At 45.7% G+C, this 23,685-nt stretch overlaps 1 protein-coding gene across 1 annotated transcript in view; it reads right to left on the bottom strand.

Annotated features, from left to right (window-relative positions):
* Positions 1 to 23,685, bottom strand: part of igdcc3 (immunoglobulin superfamily, DCC subclass, member 3) — a 101,848-nt gene that overhangs the window by 17,966 nt on the left and 60,197 nt on the right. Inside the window, exons 3-7 of the mRNA XM_067441366.1 lie at positions 15,319 to 15,463; positions 15,081 to 15,211; positions 14,858 to 14,995; positions 4,340 to 4,498; positions 1,953 to 2,118 (exon numbers count right to left, since the gene is read on the bottom strand). Coding sequence (XP_067297467.1) covers positions 1,953 to 2,118; positions 4,340 to 4,498; positions 14,858 to 14,995; positions 15,081 to 15,211; positions 15,319 to 15,463 — 739 coding nt within the window. The remainder of the gene's footprint in view (positions 1 to 1,952; positions 2,119 to 4,339; positions 4,499 to 14,857; positions 14,996 to 15,080; positions 15,212 to 15,318; positions 15,464 to 23,685) is intronic.

Raw genomic sequence — 23,685 nt, 5'->3', positions numbered from 1 at the left:
TCTGAGGGGGAACGTACCTCCCTGAAACGTGGCTTAAGTATAGAGTCACAGAGATGTCATATGGCAACAACACCATAACTGGTGCTGATAAACAATATCGCTCACAATATAACACCTTAAAGGTACTGTGTAATTGTTTTCATTATCTACTTTATATCCCAGTTTAATGCACAGAGGCAACTATAAATAGTCCATTCATAGGCTGACCAAAGACTGGCAATATTGCAGCACTTTCAAAATATTGATCTCTAAAGACAGGTGTGCTATTATTTTTTCCAAGCATTCATACTAATAATTTTTGCAGTGCAATGTTTGAAATCCCATAGATTTATTGAGGAGAGGTGAGTAAAAGAAACCCATTGGCATGTTCCTGTAGCTCAAACAAGCAATGCCAGCAATGCCAAGGTCATGCTTTTGATTCCAAGGGAATGCCAGAACTTTTACTGTTAATGTAGTATAATGCTCTGCCAAATGCATAAATGTATTGCTCACAATAAGTAGCTGCAGTTAGGCTCTTTGGCCAATAAGCAATCAATTAATAAAATCCCCCACAACACAGTAGCAACCACCAGAATACCCTAGTAACTCCACAGCAATACAAAGAAAAAATAAGCAACCACATAGCAACTCTCTTCCCTCTGCTCCACTTTATGAGTCAATTAGCTAATGGTGCTGTTCAGACTCCAACTTATCCATTCCTTCGCTCCTTCTTTCCATGTCTACCTGCTTCTTTTCAATCCAGCCAAATGATGTCTATCCCAGTCTTCTTGTATTTCCCAATTTATTTCTTCTAGCAATGAAAAGTCTCTCTCCATCTATGCCGTTATAAATTTTAACCGCAATGAAATTGATTTTCTCTCACACCATAAACATGCTCTTTAACCACAACAAAAATCCCTGCCAATAAAACATTTATAGCGATAGACAAGGAATCACGTTTCATTTCCATTTCCAAAGACATGATCATAAATAAAACTCCAGAGGGAAAAAAAAGAACAGCACAGCAGATAAACAGAGAGCTGCGTGTCTTTCATAGCATAGACATGGCCAATCTAGATCAGAAGAATGCAGGATAATGTATCCTACTGTGACCTCGACTAGTGCTGTCCTAATGTGGTTGTCATAACACTAGCTGGAAAAGGACAACAAGCAACATGAGAATGTCCTTCAGAGACACAAACAGTGGGCGCCTTCACTAATGCCTTCTGTAAGGTGACTCCAAATGTAATAAATTACAAGGTTTAATTTGAAGTGCTAAAATGACTAAAAATTGAAATAGTAATAAAGCTAAATAAAAATATAAAAATAAATAAGCATAAAACATTCATTATTAATAAATAACATGATAGCAACATCAATAACATTCAAATCATGAAGGTGGGATGGGTGGGACATGTCCCCACCACGACAAAAGAAACATTTCTAGATGATTAGTAATTCATTTGATTGTGTTAAGTATGAGGTCATCTGGCGCTGGAATGTGTTGTTTTTGAAATCACACTGAGTGTTATCAGTGGCGGAAGGCAACAGTGTTCTCTTCACACAGACAAGCTCTACAATCTATCCCCAACTGTTGAAGAGACTTACTATTTGTTCTGGTAATCACAAAACTAGATGAACATCATTGCTCTTGATATACAATAATTGATGAACATTGGCTTTACTGAGAAAAACAAGTAAATAAACAGGCAGATTTGAAGAAACCAGAACCTCTGGCACACTTCACAAAAATTATATTGGCAGTCCATTAGGACACACAAATCATTAATGTGGATCTACACATTTATTCACTAATGTAAATACTCTCAATAGTAACAAGTAACAACATATTGTATTAGCCTATTGTAAGTATGAGGATGAAATGATAACCGAAAACATGAGTACAGAAACACTACTGTTCCACCTGCTTTTTAAAAAGCAAAGTTATGCCACTATGTCTTTTTCCAGCTCACCTGTTGTTGTTCCTGAGTTTGACATGGCCATCTGGCTCTAAGATTTGTCCATTTTTCAGCCAGGTAAGCTGGGGGACTGGCTCACCTCGGGCCAGACAAGTGAAGATGGCAGTGGTGCCCACCGGGCGAGCAATGGACTGAGGGGGCTGCACAAACTCTGCAGGGGCTAGAGAGATAGAGAGAGGGAGAAAAAACGAGAGAAGTCGGTTATTGCCAAAACAAAACATGAGATTATTAAATAAAAAGGCTTTCCCTTTCTAAAAACCTCAGTTTCTGTTGGAAAATGTCTTAGTTTTTCCACTGGGTGATTTAAAAAAAATGAGCCCAGTTGCTCCTTTGCACTAATGTTCCCAAATTCACCCGGTTCCATTACCATATGTCACATATATGCTATCAACAGCAATAGAAATAGAAATATTTGAAGATGAAAAACAATGTGCACATAATTCCGAGAGGGAGGGAGGGAGGGAGGGAGGGAGGGAGAGTGTCTATGTGGCTTTGGCTTCATCACGTTTATAATGAATATATTGTGACAGCGGTAGGTGGTAACAGGAATGAATTTAGAGAATGCATCAGATTATCTTGATTAAAGTAGGGCAAAAACAGATTTCACAGGGCCAGAAGAGGAAACTGACAATCCATAAATGACAGTGTGAAAATTAAAACAGATTAAGTGGTGTAGAACAGATGTGTGGGGCTAGGAAAGGATATTTGGACCGCACACCTCTTCTAGCACCCCAGAGCCTTCTGCTGCCCCCAACCTCACCAGATACCCTCCTCCTCACTCACTCACTCACCACATGTTAATACTGCCGACTGACACACACTGCAGCTAATCCAATAGTCTTTTACTGCTTAATTAGGACACATTTAATCTGGGAAAATTTGAAATTGCTGACTGATTAACACCCCGTTCGCTCATTTGTATCCATTTTAATTACCATAACACCATTTATATTCGTTCAGGGTGCAATGGCTTTAATTATTAAAGTCCTTTAAATCGCAAGTGTTGATCCTGCTCTCAGTCCCCCCTGTATTTTCAGTGTTACCAGCTTCTCTCAATAAATAAATGATAAGAGAGGTTCTAACTGCTCTCAGAGGTCCGTCCAGTGCATCTTACAGCCCTGCAAATTAGTGCTCTTTTTTCTTCTCTTATACCTGAGTGCACGAGAGAGAGAGAGAGAGAGAGAGAGAGAGAGAGAGAGAGAGAGAGGGGGGGATGGGTTGAGGCAGTGAGTATTGATGTACCACTGTGATATATCATCAGAGACACCTCTTCCTTCTTCCTTATCTCCCCATTTCTTTCACTTATTTCTCTCTTGGGATTTCCTTTTTCCCCTCTTACTATCAATTTTTATATTACATTTTTTAATACACCGCTCTAATTCCCTCTTCCTCTTGAATGTAAATGAAGTGTATTACAGTACGCAAAGGCTGCTTCACCATCTGGCGACTAAGATCATATCAATTCTCAGCTACACCTACAACGCAGCTCCCGTTATCATGGTTTATACCTGCCGAGATTCAGTCACTAACTTCTAAGGCAGCTACTTAGCTAAAAGTAGTGCTGCTACTAAATCATTTTTCAGTAGTGTACTGAATAATACAAGCAATAATTCAGTTGTTAGTGAACTTTTCCCCCCACATAAAGCTAATGTGTTTTTACACACACGCACGCACCCACGCACGCAAGCACACGCACACACACGCACACACGCACACACACAAACACACACACACACACACACACACACACACACACACACACACACACACACACACACACACACACACACACACACACGCACGCACGCATGCACACGCACACACATGGACATATATATTTGCAAAGCTTTGAAGTGGAGACAATCAAACACACACTCTTAAAATTTGCAAACTCTATTAAAGTGTTGATAAATATGAAAAAGTTTAATTTGAGTGAATCAGTTTGTTCAACTCCCGGATGTGGGAACCATTTGCTTTCATTTGTTTGATCTCATTTGAAGCAAAATGATTAAGTAAATTAGTTTATTTGAACTGGTTAGAATGAATAAACATTCGATTTTGTGTTCATATAATTAATTTATTAGTTTGATCTCATTCAAAGCTAAATATTTAGATGCAGTTGTATATCACTAAGCCCTGTGATGGACTGGCCATCGGTCCAGGGTGTTCCCCTGCCTGTGGCCCGAGATGCTGGAATAGGCTCCAGCATTCCCACAACCCTACAGAGGACAAGCAGTTCGGAGAATAGATTGACTGATGATGGCGGTAACGGATGTAACTAATTTTTAAAAGTTGTACCTTAATTAGTTGAACTACTTCTAAAAGTTAAATAGAATAGTTTTGGGAAAGGTTTTATTTTTATTTTTTAAGAAAAGGCTTACCTTGCACAACTAGGCGTCCCTGAGCAGTTCTGCGCACACGGGTTCCTGGTTTGTTGGCAGCGCAGACATAAACGCCAGAATGTTGAACTCTGACATCAGAGATCATCAGGTTTCCTGTTCCTAGTACTTGGATTCCCTCAACTCCTATTGGGCGGCCATCTGAAAGAGAGATGAAGGCGTAGTGTCATTAAAGACGAAGGAAAGAGGTCATAAAGATCGTTTCAAAGAAAATTAAATAGATCAGTAGAGGGAATAAAAAGAGACATTTAAGAGAATATAGAATCACATGATTATTCAGCCATAAAATCATTTCCTGCCCCATAGGAACTAAAAATAAATTTAACAGGACAACAGAAGCATGTGATGAGCCACAGAATTTAACAGCACTGGTTAAATGTGACTAATTATGGAGTACAGAGCACTATCCCTCGTTTTGCCCTGGGGCAAAGAATATCTTTAAAAAAAAGAGATCAAAATATGAAACTCAAAACAAAAACAAACTCTTATATAAAAGGTGTACATAGAAAAAAGCGAGGATCCAAGAAGGGGGGTTCTGAACATATGAGATGACCTATGAATGATGCAGGATGTCCCGTGTTACCATGGACATCTATACATGTGTAGAGCTCACACACTTTATGTGTACGCAATAAATCTCATGAGCTACTTTAAACTGTATCAATCTGGACCATCTCACTCACTACAGCTGTAATTGGACACTCAATGAGGTAAAGTGCTAATAAAAATTAACAATCCCTCTAAATACATCTTTCATTCATTTCACTGGCCTCTCAGGGCTGTCATTCTGTTTTGTTAATGTGCCCATCGAAATGATATTAGACACAGTGTTAGATACTGCAGCAGGGTGCAGTTGACAACGCCAGATTTAACTGACTGGCATCTGTTGTGAGGTGCAAACATTTCCACTTATCATTCAGCAGCTGTTTGGAGCTTCTCAATCCGGTTCCACACAGTTAATGATAACAACACTCATCTGTCTTTAGAGATACAGGCTTTTAGTCTTTGTGGGTTGATTAGCATGTTCAACCGAATATCACAGAGACAGACATATGAGGATGTAGTTGGGGTTGAACTAAGTCAGGATATCGCCATATATAAAGGGATAGTTCACCTAAAAATCATAAATGATGTCATCATTTAATTGTACATACTCATGTTGTCAAGGATCAGGAAGTGGAGGACCCAGATGCAGAGTGAATCAACAAGGACAGTTTATTAATAAGACAGAACAACAAGACACAAGAGGGTAGTGGATGAGTGACAGTCCAAACACCAGGGCAGGGGACAGACACCACGACGACAGGTAGGGGAGGATGACCACTGAGACCAGTCCAGGGAGCCAATGAACTAGACGACAGCTTGTGAGGCAACACCAGGCTGGGCGATGGTGGACCAATCCAGGCAGGAACCAAGGGCTTGAGGGTCTCACAGAATCAGCTTCCTTCTTGGCTGAGAGGCAGTGGAGACAGCGGCCAGGGAAAAACTTAGGACAGAAAACACAGGACACACACACACACACACACACACACACACACACACACACACACACAAGACACTAGACAAGACAACAAGAAACAACAGACAAACTAAGAACTATGACTAGATTAAACAAAAAACTAAAATAATAACTGGAGCTAGAAAACAAGGAAAAATAAAACAAAACCAATCTCTATAAAAAGACTAACTGAGAAATAAAAGTGGAAAACAGGAAAAATAAAAATGTAAGCTATCAAAACCAAGAAAACTAAACAATAAGGCTAAAGAGAAATGCCAAAATAAAACCTGGAGAAAATGAGCAAAATAAAGACAGAAACTACACTAGACTCAAAAACTCAGGAACAAAGAAAAAACTGAAAATAAATGCAAAGCTAGAAAAACAGGAGACACTAAAACTAGAAAAGGCTAGACTAAGCTAGACTAAGCTAGACAAGGAGCTAGAGACATGTACGCACAAGCAAACGCTCACAAACATACACAACGAACCAGCAAAGACATGAGGGAAGGTAGCACAATATAAAGGGACCAGAGCACATGAGGAACAGGTGAGCACAATTAGTGAAACGAGGACTAGACCAGACTAAACAAGGGGGTGTGGTAACGGCAAACAAGGAGGGAGGACAGGAGGAACACATGACAAACACAAAGAGAGACAGATCCATGCACTAAGACACAACACAAACATAGAAACATTAAACAAAGACAAAACAGACAGAGCTGCCAGGTTAGAACAGTACCCCTGACAGTACCCTCCCCCCAATGGACGCCCCCTGGCATCCAAACTAGGCAAGGGAAACAAAGGCGGTAACACTTGGGAGGGTGGGCGGGGAACAAAACTAGGAGTACCAGGGCAGACAGGAAACATGGGAGGCAGAACTGGGGAGGAAAATAATCTAGGGGAGTGGTTAGGGGCTGACCAAGGGGGTGCCGACCTAGGGAACCCACAAGGACCAGGAAACAGGGAGGGTGGGATGGGAGGGGTATTAGGCACCCGACCAAAGGCATGGGGCCTCTTCAATGGTGGGGACCTCTGACTGGACATGACTTCAGGGACAGATACTGAACTTGACTCTGGGGCCTCCTCCTGGGCTGCACTGGCCTGCTCAGGGACTGACTCGGGAGCGCCCTCCTGTGCTTGACTGGCGGGCTCAGGGACTGACTCGGGAGCGCCCTCCTGGGCTGCATTGGCGTGCTCAGGGACTGACTCGGGAGCGCCCTCCTGGGCTTGACTGGCGTGCTCAGGGACTGACTCGGGGGCGCCCTCCTGGGCTTGACTGGCGGGCTCAGGGACTGACTCGGGGGCACCCTCCTGGGCTTGACTGGTGGGCTCTGGAAGGCCTCCTCTGAAGCGGGCTCTGGGCCGGCCTCCTCTGAAGCGGGCTCTGGGACGGCCTCCTCTGAAGCGGGCTCTGGGACGGCCTCCTCTGAAGCGGGCTCTGGGACGGCCTCCTCTGAAGCGGGCTCTGGGACGGCCTCCTCTGAAGCGGGCTCTGGGACGGCCTCCTCTGAAGCGGGCTCTGGGACGGCCTCCTCTGAAGCGGGCTCTTGGGACGGCCAGCCTTGAAGTGTGCCCTGGGACAGAAGGTGAAGCCCTCACTGGGTTAGGAACAGGAGATGGAGCCACGGGACTGCGCTCTGGGGCTGGAGCCGACACGGGACTGCGCTCTGGGGCTGGAGCCGACACGGGACTGCGCTCTGGGGCTGGAGCCGACACGGGACTGCGCTCTGGGGCTGGAGCCGACACGGGACTGCGCTCTGGGGCTGGAGCCGACACGGGACTGCGCTCTGGGGCTGGAGCCGACACGGGACTGCGCTCTGGGGCTGGAGCCGACACGGGACTGCGCTCTGGGGCTGGAGCCGACACGGGACTGCGCTCTGGGGCTGGAGCCGACACGGGACTGCGCTCTGGGGCTGGAGCCGACACGGGACTGCGCTCTGGGGCTGGAGCCGACACGGGACTGCGCTCTGGGGCTGGAGCCGACACGGGACTGCGCTCTGGGGCTGGAGCCGACACGGGACTGCGCTCTGGGGCTGGAGCCGACACGGGACTGCGCTCTGGGGCTGGAGCCGACACGGGACTGCGCTCTGGGGCTGGAGCCGACACGGGACTGCGCTCTGGGGCTGGAGCCGACACGGGACTGCGCTCTGGGGCTGGAGCCGACACGGGACTGCGCTCTGGGGCTGGAGCCGACACGGGACTGCGCTCTGGGGCTGGAGCCGACACGGGACTGCGCTCTGGGGCTGGAGCCGACACGGGACTGCGCTCTGGGGCTGGAGCCGACACGGGACTGCGCTCTGGGGCTGGAGCCGACACGGGACTGCGCTCTGGGGCTGGAGCCGACACGGGACTGCGCTCTGGGGCTGGAGCCGACACGGGACTGCGCTCTGGGGCTGGAGCCGACACGGGACTGCGCTCTGGGGCTGGAGCCGACACGGGACTGCGCTCTGGGGCTGGAGCCGACACGGGACTGCGCTCTGGGGCTGGAGCCGACACGGGACTGCGCTCTGGGGCTGGAGCCGACACGGGACTGCGCTCTGGGGCTGGAGCCGACACGGGACTGCGCTCTGGGGCTGGAGCCGACACGGGACTGCGCTCTGGGGCTGGAGCCGACACGGGACTGCGCTCTGGGGCTGGAGCCGACACGGGACTGCGCTCTGGGGCTGGAGCCGACACGGGACTGCGCTCTGGGGCTGGAGCCGACACGGGACTGCGCTCTGGGGCTGGAGCCGACACGGGACTGCGCTCTGGGGCTGGAGCCGACACGGGACTGCGCTCTGGGGCTGGAGCCGACACGGGACTGCGCTCTGGGGCTGGAGCCGACACGGGACTGCGCTCTGGGGCTGGAGCCGACACGGGACTGCGCTCTGGGGCTGGAGCCGACACGGGACTGCGCTCTGGGGCTGGAGCCGACACGGGACTGCGCTCTGGGGCTGGAGCCGACACGGGACTGCGCTCTGGGGCTGGAGCCGACACGGGACTGCGCTCTGGGGCTGGAGCCGACACGGGACTGCGCTCTGGGGCTGGAGCCGACACGGGACTGCGCTCTGGGGCTGGAGCCGACACGGGACTGCGCTCTGGGGCTGGAGCCGACACGGGACTGCGCTCTGGGGCTGGAGCCGACACGGGACTGCGCTCTGGGGCTGGAGCCGACACGGGACTGCGCTCTGGGGCTGGAGCCGACACGGGACTGCGCTCTGGGGCTGGAGCCGACACGGGACTGCGCTCTGGGGCTGGAGCCGACACGGGACTGCGCTCTGGGGCTGGAGCCGACACGGGACTGCGCTCTGGGGCTGGAGCCGACACGGGACTGCGCTCTGGGGCTGGAGCCGACACGGGACTGCGCTCTGGGGCTGGAGCCGACACGGGACTGCGCTCTGGGGCTGGAGCCGACACGGGACTGCGCTCTGGGGCTGGAGCCGACACGGGACTGCGCTCTGGGGCTGGAGCCGACACGGGACTGCGCTCTGGGGCTGGAGCCGACACGGGACTGCGCTCTGGGGCTGGAGCCGACACGGGACTGCGCTCTGGGGCTGGAGCCGACACGGGACTGCGCTCTGGGGCTGGAGCCGACACGGGACTGCGCTCTGGGGCTGGAGCCGACACGGGACTGCGCTCTGGGGCTGGAGCCGACACGGGACTGCGCTCTGGGGCTGGAGCCGACACGGGACTGCGCTCTGGGGCTGGAGCCGACACGGGACTGCGCTCTGGGGCTGGAGCCGACACGGGACTGCGCTCTCGGGCTGGAGCCGACACGGGACTGCGCTCTCGGGCTGGAGCCGACACGGGACTGCGCTCTCGGGCTGGAGCCGACACGGGACTGCGCTCTCGGGCTGGAGCCGACACGGGACTGCGCTCTCGGGCTGGAGCCGACACGGGACTGCGCTCTCGGGCTGGAGCCGACACGGGACTGCGCTCTCGGGCTGGAGCCGACACGGGACTGCGCTCTCGGGCTGGAGCCGACACGGGACTGCGCTCTCGGGCTGGAGCCGACACGGGACTGCGCTCTCGGGCTGGAGCCGACACGGGACTGCGCTCTCGGGCTGGAGCCGACACGGGACTGCGCTCTCGGGCTGGAGCCGACACTGGACTGCGCTCTCGGGCTGGAGCCGACACTGGACTGCGCTCTCGGGCTGGAGCCGACACTGGACTGCGCTCTCGGGCTGGAGCCGACACTGGACTGCGCTCTCGGGCTGGAGCCGACACTGGACTGCGCTCTCGGGCTGGAGCCGACACTGGACTGCGCTCTCGGGCTGGAGCCGACACTGGACTGCGCTCTCGGGCTGGAGCCGACACTGGACTGCGCTCTCGGGCTGGAGCCGACACTGGACTGCGCTCTCGGGCTGGAGCCGACACTGGACTGCGCTCTCGGGCTGGAGCCGACACTGGACTGCGCTCAGGGGCTGGAGCCGACACTGGACTGCGCTCAGGGGCTGGAGCCGACACTGGACTGCGCTCAGGGGCTGGAGCCGACACTGGACTGCGCTCAGGGGCTGGAGCCGACACTGGACTGCGCTCAGGGGCTGGAGCCGACACTGGACTGCGCTCAGGGGCTGGAGCCGCTTGATTCTGGCCCTCCTGGACCAACAGATGAGGGGCATCTAGAATGGCAGCTGACTTGCAGGCATGGGCTCTCCTCTTCTTCCGCTTTCGAGGGCATGACAATTTGTAGTCGACTGGCTCCGGCCTGACAGGTGCGGGCTCGACTGGCTCTGGACTGACAGGTGCGGGCTCGACTGGCTCCGGCCTGACAGGTGCGGGCTCGACTGGCTCCGGCCTGACAGGTGCGGGCTCGACTGGCTCCGGACTGACAGGTGCGGGCTCGACTGGCTCCGGACTGACAGGTGCGGGCTCGACTGGCTCTGGACTGACAGGTGCGGGCTCGACTGGCTCTGGACTGACAGGTGCGGGCTCGACTGGCTCTGGACTGACAGGTGCGGGCTCGACTGGCTCTGGACTGACAGGTGCGGGCTCGACTGGCTCTGGACTGACGGGAGTGGACCATGAAATAGTAGGAGCTGGCTTAGGAACGACTGAGATTGACTCGGAGACAGATACAGCAGACCGACTCGCTCTCCTCCGCCTCTTCTTTGAAGATGGTAAAGAGCCTAGAACTGGACTTGATGAGGTTGAGAGTGTTAATTTGTCATTACAAAAGAATTCAGGACGTGTCAGTGCTGCCCACTGCCTGCGAAGATGTATATAGTTGGTGAATTCCCAATACCCCAAGTATCTCAGCCCCTCCATCTCTGACTGTGGCAAGGGGTCGTCCAAGCAGAGGTTAAAGATGTCTTTGAGGGCTGCATCCTGATATTCTAGACCCCTAGCCATAGTCCAGAACTTCTGGGCAAAGGCCCTCTCATCTAGACCCCCCTGGCGAAGTGCTGCTAGACCTTGCTGACGGGACAGTCGCTCTTGAGCCTTGGTAGGGGGACGGATCTTGAAGCTCATTCTGCTGGGTCTGATCTTGGCTGGTTCGTTCTGTCAAGGATCAGGAAGTGGAGGACCCAGATGCAGAGTGAATCAACAAGGACAGTTTATTAATAAGACAGAACAACAAGACACAAGAGGGTAGTGGATGAGTGACAGTCCAAACACCAGGGCAGGGGACAGACACCACGACGACAGGTAGGGGAGGATGACCACTGAGACCAGTCCAGGGAGCCAATGAACTAGACGACAGCTTGTGAGGCAACACCAGGCTGGGCGATGGTGGACCAATCCAGGCAGGAACCAAGGGCTTGAGGGTCTCACAGAATCAGCTTCCTTCTTGGCTGAGAGGCAGTGGAGACAGCGGCCAGGGAAAAACTTAGGACAGAAAACACAGGACACACACACACAAGACACTAGACAAGACAACAAGAAACAACAGACAAACTAAGAACTATGACTAGATTAAACAAAAAACTAAAATAATAACTGGAGCTAGAAAACAAGGAAAAATAAAACAAAACCAATCTCTATAAAAAGACTAACTGAGAAATAAAAGTGGAAAACAGGAAAAATAAAAATGTAAGCTATCAAAACCAAGAAAACTAAACAATAAGGCTAAAGAGAAATGCCAAAATAAAACCTGGAGAAAATGAGCAAAATAAAGACAGAAACTACACTAGACTCAAAAACTCAGGAACAAAGAAAAAACTGAAAATAAATGCAAAGCTAGAAAAACAGGAGACACTAAAACTAGAAAAGGCTAGACTAAGCTAGACTAAGCTAGACAAGGAGCTAGAGACATGTACGCACAAGCAAACGCTCACAAACATACACAACGAACCAGCAAAGACATGAGGGAAGGTAGCACAATATAAAGGGACCAGAGCACATGAGGAACAGGTGAGCACAATTAGTGAAACGAGGACTAGACCAGACTAAACAAGGGGGTGTGGTAACGGCAAACAAGGAGGGAGGACAGGAGGAACACATGACAAACACAAAGAGAGACAGATCCATGCACTAAGACACAACACAAACATAGAAACATTAAACAAAGACAAAACAGACAGAGCTGCCAGGTTAGAACAGTACCCCTGACACATGTTGTTAATTTTTTTAACCTGCAGAACAGAAAATAATATATTTTAAAGAATGTTGGTAAGTCAACAGTTTGGTTCCCATTAACTTCCCATTGTATGTTTTATTCATATAATGGAAGTCACTGGGAACCGTAACCAATATTCCACAGAAGAAAGTAAGTCGTACCGAATTTTTAGGTTTGGATGGACCATCCCTTTTATTTTTGACAGGAATAAAAAAAGGCGCTGTAAGGGATAGAAATGTGTGTTCCATGTATTATACAGTTTACTTTTAACAACATACATAATGTTCTGCTGTTTAAAAAAATATCAGAACACAATAACTGAATAAAAGTGAATGACATGCGATCGAAGATCTTTATACAGAGCTTGCCATTGAAAATTAAGTCTATCCCTCGTTTTCATCTGCTTAAAATTTCATGTGACATTTAACCAGACTAAAGTTCATCACTGCTGCAAAAAATAAACCGTTTAAGGTGGCCAAGTTGGATTTTGGAACATGGTAACTGGTTTTTGCAAGTCCAAGGCAGGTCTTCCAGGTAAAAACCAGGTTTCCTTCCACAAATATATGAACAACTGAAACCATTTGTACTTAAAAGGCACTTACTCGGTGCAGCCTTACCATCATGTTAAAAATATTTAATCTTTTCACGTCTATAATTATATTATTACAGTGAATGGGGACAGATTTTAGGTTACAGGTGCAGATGGCCAGAATCTATTTTCCCTAGAGAAAATTGTATTACATTTTACTGGGCAGGCCTTTCATCCCATGACAAATATGTGTTCTTTCAGGTAAGTGTGAATCAGCCTGCATGCTTGGTTGTGTATTAGAGTGAAATAAACTCAGCAAAATCACCAGCTCCTAAATAAGATGATATAAATTCAGAATGGCATTAATCGCTAACTGTAGGAGACGCATCACATTCATTACCGAGCTTAGCCTTGATATGCTCTCGCTGTAATCTAATCCAGCAAAATCCCATTGTTAGCAGTTAATTCCAGCAACATCGCGGAAGGTAATATCCAAAATCTGATTAGCTGCCTTTACAGGAAGACACCATCATTTACATTCTTAATGGGAGAATCACATTAGATAATAGCTGGGAGAGCGAGAAAGAGTTCAGAAATGGATTATTATACAAGTGTGGGAGTCACTGCGAAAATCTGGCTTGAGAGAGAGGAGTTGGTGTGAGTCGGAGAATAAGTAGGTTATGTTCACCTCAAAAATATATAGCTATAGCCCAAAATGCTTATTTAAATGCAAAGAGCAAATGGTACATGGCTCAAAATAAGATGATCCAGAAGACAAATCCACAAGTCTGTAGATTTACAAGCAAGAAGGGCACACGCACGCACGCACGGAGACATTACCAACATAAAAATGACATTAATCACCATACAACACAAGAAGAAGAGGCATTTCTTCATTAATCCTAAATCCTAAAGACAGATAGATGTGGCAAAGAGCGTTAAATGACCAAAAATGCCTGAAACCAAAAGTGTGTGGCTTAAAAAAATAAATTAGCTATTTTTCACACAGAAACCAATCTCACTGTACAGTATCAGCAATATCCATCTCTTAGTGAGAAGGATGGGAGGATATTTCACTCATACTATTCCAAACCATTTGGCTCCAGCAGATTGAAGTGTAAATTACTTTAATACAACAGCCAGTTTATTTTAATAGGGTCATATAATCAAATACTTAATTTTCTGGATCTTTTGAACTAAAAAGGTTTGATTTACAGTACAATTCAAAAGTTTTGTGTGGGTATGATTTTAGTTATGCTTTTAAAAGAAAACTCTAAAGCTTGCCAAGGCTGCATATTCAGTAAAAATACTATAATATTGTGACATATTACATTTAAAATATTTGTTTCCTATTTTATTATATTTTAAAATGCAGTTTCATAATCTTCAGAAATCATAATATGACGATTTGGTGCTGAAAAATAACATTTCCAAAAGGAAAATTCTGTCATCATGTATTCCCCTTTATATTGTTCCACATCTGTATGACTTTCTTCTGCACAACATAAAATATCAGAATCCAAACATTATTTTAACTACACAATGAAAGTCTATGTGGTCCAAAAACAACATGAATGACAAAAAAGGTTTGAAATGGCACAAGGGGAAGTAAACAATGGCAATTTAAATTTTTGAGTGAACTACACCTTTAATTCCAAATAAATGAAGACATTTTTAGGGAGTAAAATAAGATGATGAATTATTTAGGATATAACCCTTTTTAAAATAAATCTTTCAATATATAGATCGGCTCATTTGCTCTGATCTTCGTCATCCATCATGTTACATTACCTTGGTGGAGGAGATTTTCCCTTTTCTCTTTTTCAGTTTATTGGGGATAGTCAGTGTGCAGTGGAGAGCATATTAACACTCTTTGTGGCTTATGCTCTGATAACCACTCAAGGCAATTTAGAGAGCAACTTAAACGAGACCTACCCAGTCTACTCCACGAAACGATTGGACGAGGGTAACCCGTGGCAACACACTCCAAGATGGCGGTCTGGTGAACTGTGAGGGTGAGGTTTTCAGGGCCCACTAGGATCACGGGTTCTTTGTAAACAGATGACTGGGAGCCTTCAGGAAGAGAGAGGTAAAGCAAGTTACAGAAAGAAAGTGGTGCAAAAAGACTAAAGAATGCAGAGAAGAATTTTGAGCAGACCTGAGACTGTGAGCTGTGCTCCTGCACTGTGCTTGACTCCAGCACTGTTGTGGGCAACACAGCAGTACACCCCACCGTCCTCAGGGCGCACTCCCGTTATCTGCAGCACGCCCGTGGGCAACAGAGTATACCTGCACAGTACCCGACACAGACAGTCAGAGGGAGACATATATATGTTCCAACAACACTGGGCACATCCCTTCAAATTGTGTGGAAGTATGTGTATTTACGGTGCTACCTGTCATCAGAGGTATCCACGGGCCGCCCATCTCGTTCCCAGCTGATGACCGGCTCAGGCAGGCCATGGATTTGGCACTGAAATCGTCCGACTCCTCCCAGTTCTGCACGCACAGAACGTGGCTGCACATGAAAATCTGCCATTGCTGAAGACAAAAGAGACAAGAGAGAGATTGCTTTAACCCTTGTACTAATTCGTTCTAAGTCGTTCACATAACTGCAATTCAAAATACCAACATTTCAACAACAGAGACAGTGCAAGGACAATATGCAAGCGTTCACAGCTGAAGTAGGACAAAAGTGGCAGTTTCAACAAAGTGAATCTGTAATCATGCACCCACCACATAATGCTGGAACTCCCCCCCCCCCCCCCCCCCCTAAATTAATAGAGTGACAGAATGCACAAAGTGCAGGTCCAGGCAATCAACATCTTGAGTGTTCAGAACTACAATGATAAACTGATGCGACAGTAAGAATGACAAAACCATGAAACAGATGATTGTGCCGGTTCTTTGCATATTGCTGTTTAGTGTTAGCCTAGAAATCTAGACGCACCCTAGCGGCAGTAAATCTAATCTGCCGCGAGTGTCGTCTAGCAACTCTTAATACACTTCTGAGCTGTAAACGCCAAACTCTGGTCGGGCCAATCACATCGTGTATAGAGTCGGTGGGCGGGGCTTAACATAATGACGGCCGAGTTGCGCTTGCGTGCTTCTAGTAAACACAGAAACTGGCAAATGGCAGTCTTTCAAATCAGCTTTGACTGCGACTCTGGAAGACTTGTGGTTAAGCTTCTCTGAGAAAAGAACAAAGAACGGCACTGAAGTCATTCTTAAGAAGGGAAGATGTGTTTGGAGTTTAGCCGACCGGATACAGCGAAAGTTAAATCTTTCAATTAGATCTGGTTGGTCGTAGCGCTATCCAATCGCGTGCAGAAGCAGTTTGAAAGACAACCGTTTATCCCGCCCCTTGGATTGAGCCCTGTCAATGGTGAGTTCCCAGACCAAACATCTTGATGTGGGTCTGGCTTGTCAGGCTAGTTTAGTGTATGTTTAAGTATACAGCATAAATATCCACCGCCAATTTCTTCAACGAGTCTAATGGATTAATTTTGCAGAATAGTTTTGGAGAATACACTAGGTTTCAGCAAAAGTTCAGCAAGGTCTATAGTCAGCAAGGATGGTATTAAAACATTTTTGTAAATTTTTTATTTTATTTGACTAAATGCATTAGAGCATAGGAAACTTTCAAAAACATCAAAAGATCTTACAGATTGCAAACTTTTTCCTGCATCCACTTAAGATCATATCATAAAGTCCCATGCACAAGAAAGCATAGTAAAAGTACATTGCCCATCAGTAAAAAACAAAATGCACACACACCAACCCACCGCATAGACCTATGCGCATACAGAACACAATTCTACACCATTTACTAACTCCAAAAAACAATCATTAAAGGGTTAGTTCACCCAAAAATGAAATTGAAAATGATGATCATTAATGACTCATCCTAATGTTGTTCCACACCCGTAAGACCTCCGTTCATCTTCGGAACACAGTTTAAGAAATTTCATATTTAGACAAGAGCTTTTCTGTTCCTCCATTGAATGTATGTACGGTATACTGTCATGTCCAGAAAGGTAATAAAAACATAATCAAAGTAGTCCATATGTGACATCAGTTGGTTAGCTAGAATCTCTTAAAGCATCAAAAATACATTTTGGCCCAAAAAGAAGAAAAACTACGACTTTATTCAGCATTGTCTTCTCTTCCATTTTGGTTTTCAATCTTCAAACAAAGATTCAAACGATCATGAATCAGCGTATCGATTCAAAATTCAGATTGCCAATGTCATGTGATTTCAGCAGTTTGGCAGCTTGACACGCAATCCGAATCATGGATCCAAACCATGGATGGATTCGGTTTGAATCTTTATTTGAAGATTGAAAACAAACCCGGAAGAGAAGCTATAACTACGACTATATGCTGAATAAAGTCGTAGTTTTTGTTATTTTTGGACCAAAATGTATTTTCAATGCTTTAAGACATTCTAACTAACAGAGTGATGTCACATATGGACTACTTTGATGATGTTTTTATTACCTTTCTGGACATGACAGTATACCGTACATACATTCAATGGAGGAACAGAAAGCTCTCGGTCTAAATATAAAATATCTTAAACTGTGTTCCGAAAATGAACAGAGGTCTTACAGGTGTTGAACATTAGTGTAAGAAATTATTGATTGAATTTTCATTTTTGGGTGAACTAACCCTTTAACTCTTTCGGTGTTTGTGTGTGAGAAACACAGCTTTAGGACCTTACTTCCATAACTCAGATACAAAAATCACAACATCAAACCAAAGGGGGCATCTGCATCTGTACATGGAGTACCAGACAAAGTGTGTGGGTATTTTTGAGAGAGCACACAGGTGCAAGAGAATTGTTATTTCAGCAGTCAGATACCACTCGATTAAAGCCCATCCATTTGCAGGAGAAGAAAAGACAGAAGCGACAAGTTACAGTATGTTGAACGGGATTTGGATGCTTACAGATCCGTGTGAGGGGGGCAATTATCTAAAGCCAATCATTGGGCTGCAGCTCACATAGTGTGTCCCGCAGGAGCTCATACTGAGAGAGGGCTGGAGATGAGGGGAGGAGCTGGAAACACAAACACAATTAGCACGAGGTCTGTCTCTCCCGCAGCCAACCACCGTCCTCAAGACAAGTGCTCTTATTTAAATGTTGGTCGTAATTAACTTGAACCAAGCGGGACCGTTCGGAACACTCTTAGCATAACAAGAGGGCCGGGCCCCTACTGCGTCCTCTCCCGCTTACCCCTCTGTGTTCTTTTTGTGTCCTACTGATATACTTGTTCCAGCTAATCTAGCATCATCGAGCTCAGAAGGATCTCCGGGTGGTGTGTGGCGGCTTAAACTCACACAGTGGTGCTTCTGTAACTGGTCGTTTTGTTTCATGCGAGCCAAAGGCAGGCAGGCAGGCAGGCAGAAAAAGGGGTGGGGGGATGGGGGGCAATTCTCAGAGAAGGAAGGGGAAAAAAAGGGCTCTCCGAAAGGCATCTTTTCAAGGCTTTCACACATTTCTCATTGATTGCCTCTGCAGGAGATGTGAGACACGGGAGGAAGGCATAAATCGAATAAATCTCTATCTATCTGTCTCCGCTATTTCTCTTTCTTGCTTTATCTCTCTACTGTGACTTCAATCAACATTCCCACAAACGTGTCTAAAAGGTTTTATTTATTATTTAGTGTCTATGACATCTCTTTTCAACATCATCATGTCTAGGTCAATGCCATGCTTTGTTGGAAGGAAATTGTGTGCATTACAAAAGTTAAATGAAATGTAATTACTATTAAATTACAATTAATAACAGCAATCAAACATTGATGCTGTGAAATTCCACTTTTTCCTAAAACCCTGATGAAAAAAAAAAACAAGCCAATGTAAAGGGTATTATTGAAAGAATTTACATTTTTGGGTGAACTAACCCTTTAAGTTGGTCAAACTTTTTTTTGGAAATATGGTTGGTTGGGTTTATTACTTTCCCAAGGAGGTCTATAAAACCATTTTCACTAAGTTTATTACCTCAGTCAGTCCCAGCCAGCTGGTAGTACTCCTGGTCAACCATCTATACCAGTTCAAAACACCTAAACTACAATAAATAAACTGCTATACCAGATTCAATTTGTAACCAAACAGATGAAGGAACTGATATTTTCCTCTGTTTTGTGACGTACATCCGAGTGAAATAGATTTATCAAAAGAGGAAATTATGAGGGAATGGGACTTGGTTCTGTCCATTGGTTGTTGACTGAAGGGAAGCAGATCTAAATGTGAGCTTGTAGCTGAATTATAAGAAAAGCATGAAGTTTTATCACAATCTGACCAGGCATATCCAGGATATGTCATCTGCTTAAATAGAAAATTACGAGGTCCAAACTAATTCAAACATACGTGAATGAATAATTCACAATAAGATCACTATGCATTTTAAAATAGATGGGGTACATTTTTATCTTTTGAAAATACAAAAATCAGTGATCAATGTTCTTGCCTATCCCTGATCATTACTGTAAGCCTGTAATAATGATTTGTATTTTAAGTGGTCAGGTTGGATTTGGTAGCACATTTGAGGTTTGCATTATTTGTCCTGGTGTGTTTACATCATGTCTGTAAAAAAAACAAAATATGACACTTAGTTACTTGGATGAGTTATTTTTCGATAACAGGCAAACACAGGTATAACTCAAACTGTCAGATTCTTCCATGCAGAGAAGGTAAAATAAATAAACTAGAGAAGCCAAACTTGCATAGAGTACCTTTAAGTTGGTTTCAGCTGAATTTCTCAGGATATGCATTATTATTAGTATGCTGCTCCTAAGAATCAAATCAGTGACTCTGGTGGTGTTGCTAACTACGGGAAAACTGCAAATCCCACAGCTACAAGCACACATTCCTGAAGTGAGTTATGAGTATTTATTTCAGTTTTGTATTGCATCAGAGTGGGTTGTTTTCTATTGTACGGTATGTTTCCTCAGTTCTGTGTCATCCGTTCTAATGCTTTGAGCTTTTAGCTTCTCATTAGCAAGCACCCCTGTGTTGCTTCAGACCCAGCACCCTTCCTCACTCTGGCACATCACTCAATTTCACATGTAAACACAAACAGTCAGGGATGAGAGTATAGAGGTTGAACCAGTGGGGGTACTGGAGCATATTGTATCTTTCTGTGAACTCCTCCTCCCTCCCAGTCCTTCTGTTCTCTCAGACTCTCTCTCTCTCCTTGTTTTCATCTCTTTGTGTATCAGTAGTGTTTCAGCATCACTGCTTCTGGGCTGTGCCCTAATGAGAAATGTGCCATTTCCTGACATGCTCCGACCTCTCTTCTCCACGGATGCACAGCAAGCAGCAAGCCGATTAAATTTTAAACAAACATTCCTCAATGCATCAACCAGAGAGGCGGTCTGGTGCTACAACAAAGCAAGCAAATAATTACAATCTCAGATTTTTTTTCTTTTAGTCATACATTTCTTCCATAAATGTGTTAAATATTTTCAATTATGCCTGATTCCTACTGTTATGTTTTATTAATTATGTGATAAAAGCAATATCAGCAACTTTTATACCAGCAATATCAGCAGTCACATACCTGTATAGGGTAGATTTTACAAAGAAACTGCAATATATGAGGCGGCATTAGCTAGACCCCCTCCAATGCTCTGTCCTTTACAACTGAAGATGAGCGCTGAGTTCCACAGAGGGTCCAGCTGTAGCCATGGAGCGTCTGTCATTAAAACAACCGCTCTGAGCACCAGGGTTTGGTTTCTAATCAACAAAGCCCTGTCAAGAGCAGGTTACTATCGCAATTATATACTCAGGAGACCATACGCGGTATAACCATCACCACTGGTGACCTGCAGGCTCCACAAAACATTCAGTGGTCAAACTGAGATCGGCAGACAATCCTGCGAAAACATACACCCCGTGATCAAGGCCGAATACTTTTTCAGATGCCATCTTCCTAACTTCCCAACTTTCACATAACGACAAGACCAGCGCATCAAAATGTGTATTTGACCAACAATAAAAAAACATTCAAACTGTTTTTATTAGACTACTAATAGTTCTCTCTAATATAACTGGAGTCTAGAAACTGGTTTGGAGTCGTGCATGTTCTTGTGGTGCTATTAGCCAATCAGTGCTTTCATGATGTCACCTACTTGGAATGGAACAGTGCAGCTAGATGGACGGGGTACATGACAGGTGGTTGAGGAGGGCATGGGAAATAAGAGGGCTTGATTATGTCAACCAAAAAACTTTTCAGAAGTGGAGAAAATGATTATATTTTTGATTATGAAGACCAAAATGATATCTTTGGATTAGCATGCACTGATGAATTGTCCGAAGTAAGACCAAAAATGTGTACAATTCCAGTAAAGCTACAGATTCCAGTGTCGGTGCCAAGCACAATCAATGTACTCGCAGCAACCACACCCACCCACACAGAGAACCCCCCTAAGGGCCCCTGGCCTCTGCCCCCATACATAAAATTGGAACTGGGAGAGAGGACCACCTCTCCAGTCACACACATACACATTTATTCACAAAAACCTAAACAGACTTGAACGTATTTTAGCATACGATTAATCACTGCAGAGCACATGCAAAGGTACAGGTGAATAATGCGCACACACGCACACACACGCGCACACACACACACACACACACACACACACACACACACACACACACACACACACACACACACACACACACACACACACACACACACACACACACACACACACACACACACACACACACACACACACACACACACACACACACATTATTACAGCTTGCCTCTTCCCAGCGCGCCACACAGTGTAAATTAACCAGATCTAATTATGGGGGTAGAGGAGGGAGAAATTGAGAAAAGGAGCGAGAGTGTGTGTGCGTGAGAAAAACAGAGAGATTCATTGAAAGGGCTAAGAGGAATATGAAAGAGAGAAGAGAGAGAGAGAGAGAGAGAGAGAGAGAGAGAGAGAGAGAGAGAGAGAGAGAGAGAGAGAGAGAGAGAGAGAGAGAGCGCTCTTTCCCTCCATCCATACATCAACTGCCTAACTGGATGGAACTAGCTGCTTGGATGCAGTTGCTTTCACCATGACAATCACCGTGGAAACGGACAGGAAATCAAAACTCTGACCCCATGCTGATGATAATATAGTAGAACAGGTACCTACATACAAGTCACTTCAAGCTAGTCATTTTGCGGTTTATATTCTTGTGAACCTTGGTGGTGAGTCAATTTTTTAAAGATAAGGTCATTCATTTTGTAAATTTAAACCCATTAGTTCTTTTCACATAGCATCGATGGAGAATACTTCTTCTAATAGTATATATGCGCACTATACAGTAGCAGTCAAAATGATAAGAAACCTTGGCATCTGGGAGTCATCTTAAAAACAGTACAGCTCACTTCATCGGATATTTAATGGTCAGAGCAACCATCTGCATGTTTCATGAACATCTTGTTTTAGAGGCAAAAAGGTCAATATTTTCTGTCCGTTCTAATCATTTTGGTCACCACTATATATACTAGCACAGTAAACACACATCCACATATAGTGTAGGAAGTAGCACACTCCTATAGCGCTCTGCAACCTTCAGACAGGGTACTCAATTGAAGTGCTCTGCATGTCAGAGTGAGCGGGCCATAGTCGAATGGAATAACACTAGAGAAGGCAAAGGTGGAAAAGTGGCACTAAGAGATGACTGATGTGATTTCGAAGGCAGAACCAGATTCATGTGTCAAGTATATGGACTATAAAAAAATCCAAGTATGTGATAAGGTGCTCCATTCCACAGTGATGGATGTAAAATACCTGCGATGGAGATGATGGATTCTCTGACACACAAGCACACGCATACAGCCATGTGTATGCAAACGCACATTTCCAAATTATTTTCCAATACTGTTATAAAGTGTTATGGCATGCCATCTTTTAAGTTCACTACATACGCACACAGTGAGCTCCACCCCCCTATGCTGTGTGACATCAGTAGCATGTGGCGGTCCATTAGGCTGCTTTCTCCTCCCCTCCGAGCAAAGCGCTATAATGAAGATAGTGTCCATAAATAATGCATATGGTATATGATGCTATTTCAGTGCAAAGTGGCATCGCCTCAACAGGCTTTAAATAGTTGCATTGAAATATTACTTTACATGCACAGAGCTCCCGGATGGCATTTAAATGCAGATGTGCAGCTTTACAGCAAAGCCTGCAGGGGAGCACAAACACACACACACACACACACACACACACACACACACACACACACACACACACACACACACACACACACACACACACACACACACACACACACACACACACACACACACACACACACACACACACACACACACACACACACACACACGTTGGTCTATGTGGTTTACAGGGACTCTCCATAGGCGTAATGGTTTTTATACTGTACAAACCAAATTTTCTATCCCCTTACACTGCCCCTGCCCCTAAACCTACCCATCACAGGAAACATTCTGCATTTTTACTTTCTTTAAAAAAATCATCATTTAGTATGTTTTTAAGGCCATTTGAATTATGAGGACATTTGATATGTCCTCATAAACCACATTTATAGTGTAATACCAGTGTAATACCCATGTAGTTATACAAATTTGTGTCCTCATAAACCACATAAACAGGCTCACACACACACACACACACACACACACACACACACACACACACACACACACACACACACACACACACACACACACACACACACACACACACACACACACACACGTTTGTTTTTG

The sequence above is a fragment of the Pseudorasbora parva genome, chromosome 1 (genome assembly GCF_024679245.1).
Source record: "Pseudorasbora parva isolate DD20220531a chromosome 1, ASM2467924v1, whole genome shotgun sequence".
NCBI classification, from domain to species: domain Eukaryota; kingdom Metazoa; phylum Chordata; class Actinopteri; order Cypriniformes; family Gobionidae; genus Pseudorasbora; species Pseudorasbora parva.
Note: the sequence above shows the minus strand (reverse complement) of the source record. Positions and strands in the feature narration are given on the sequence as shown.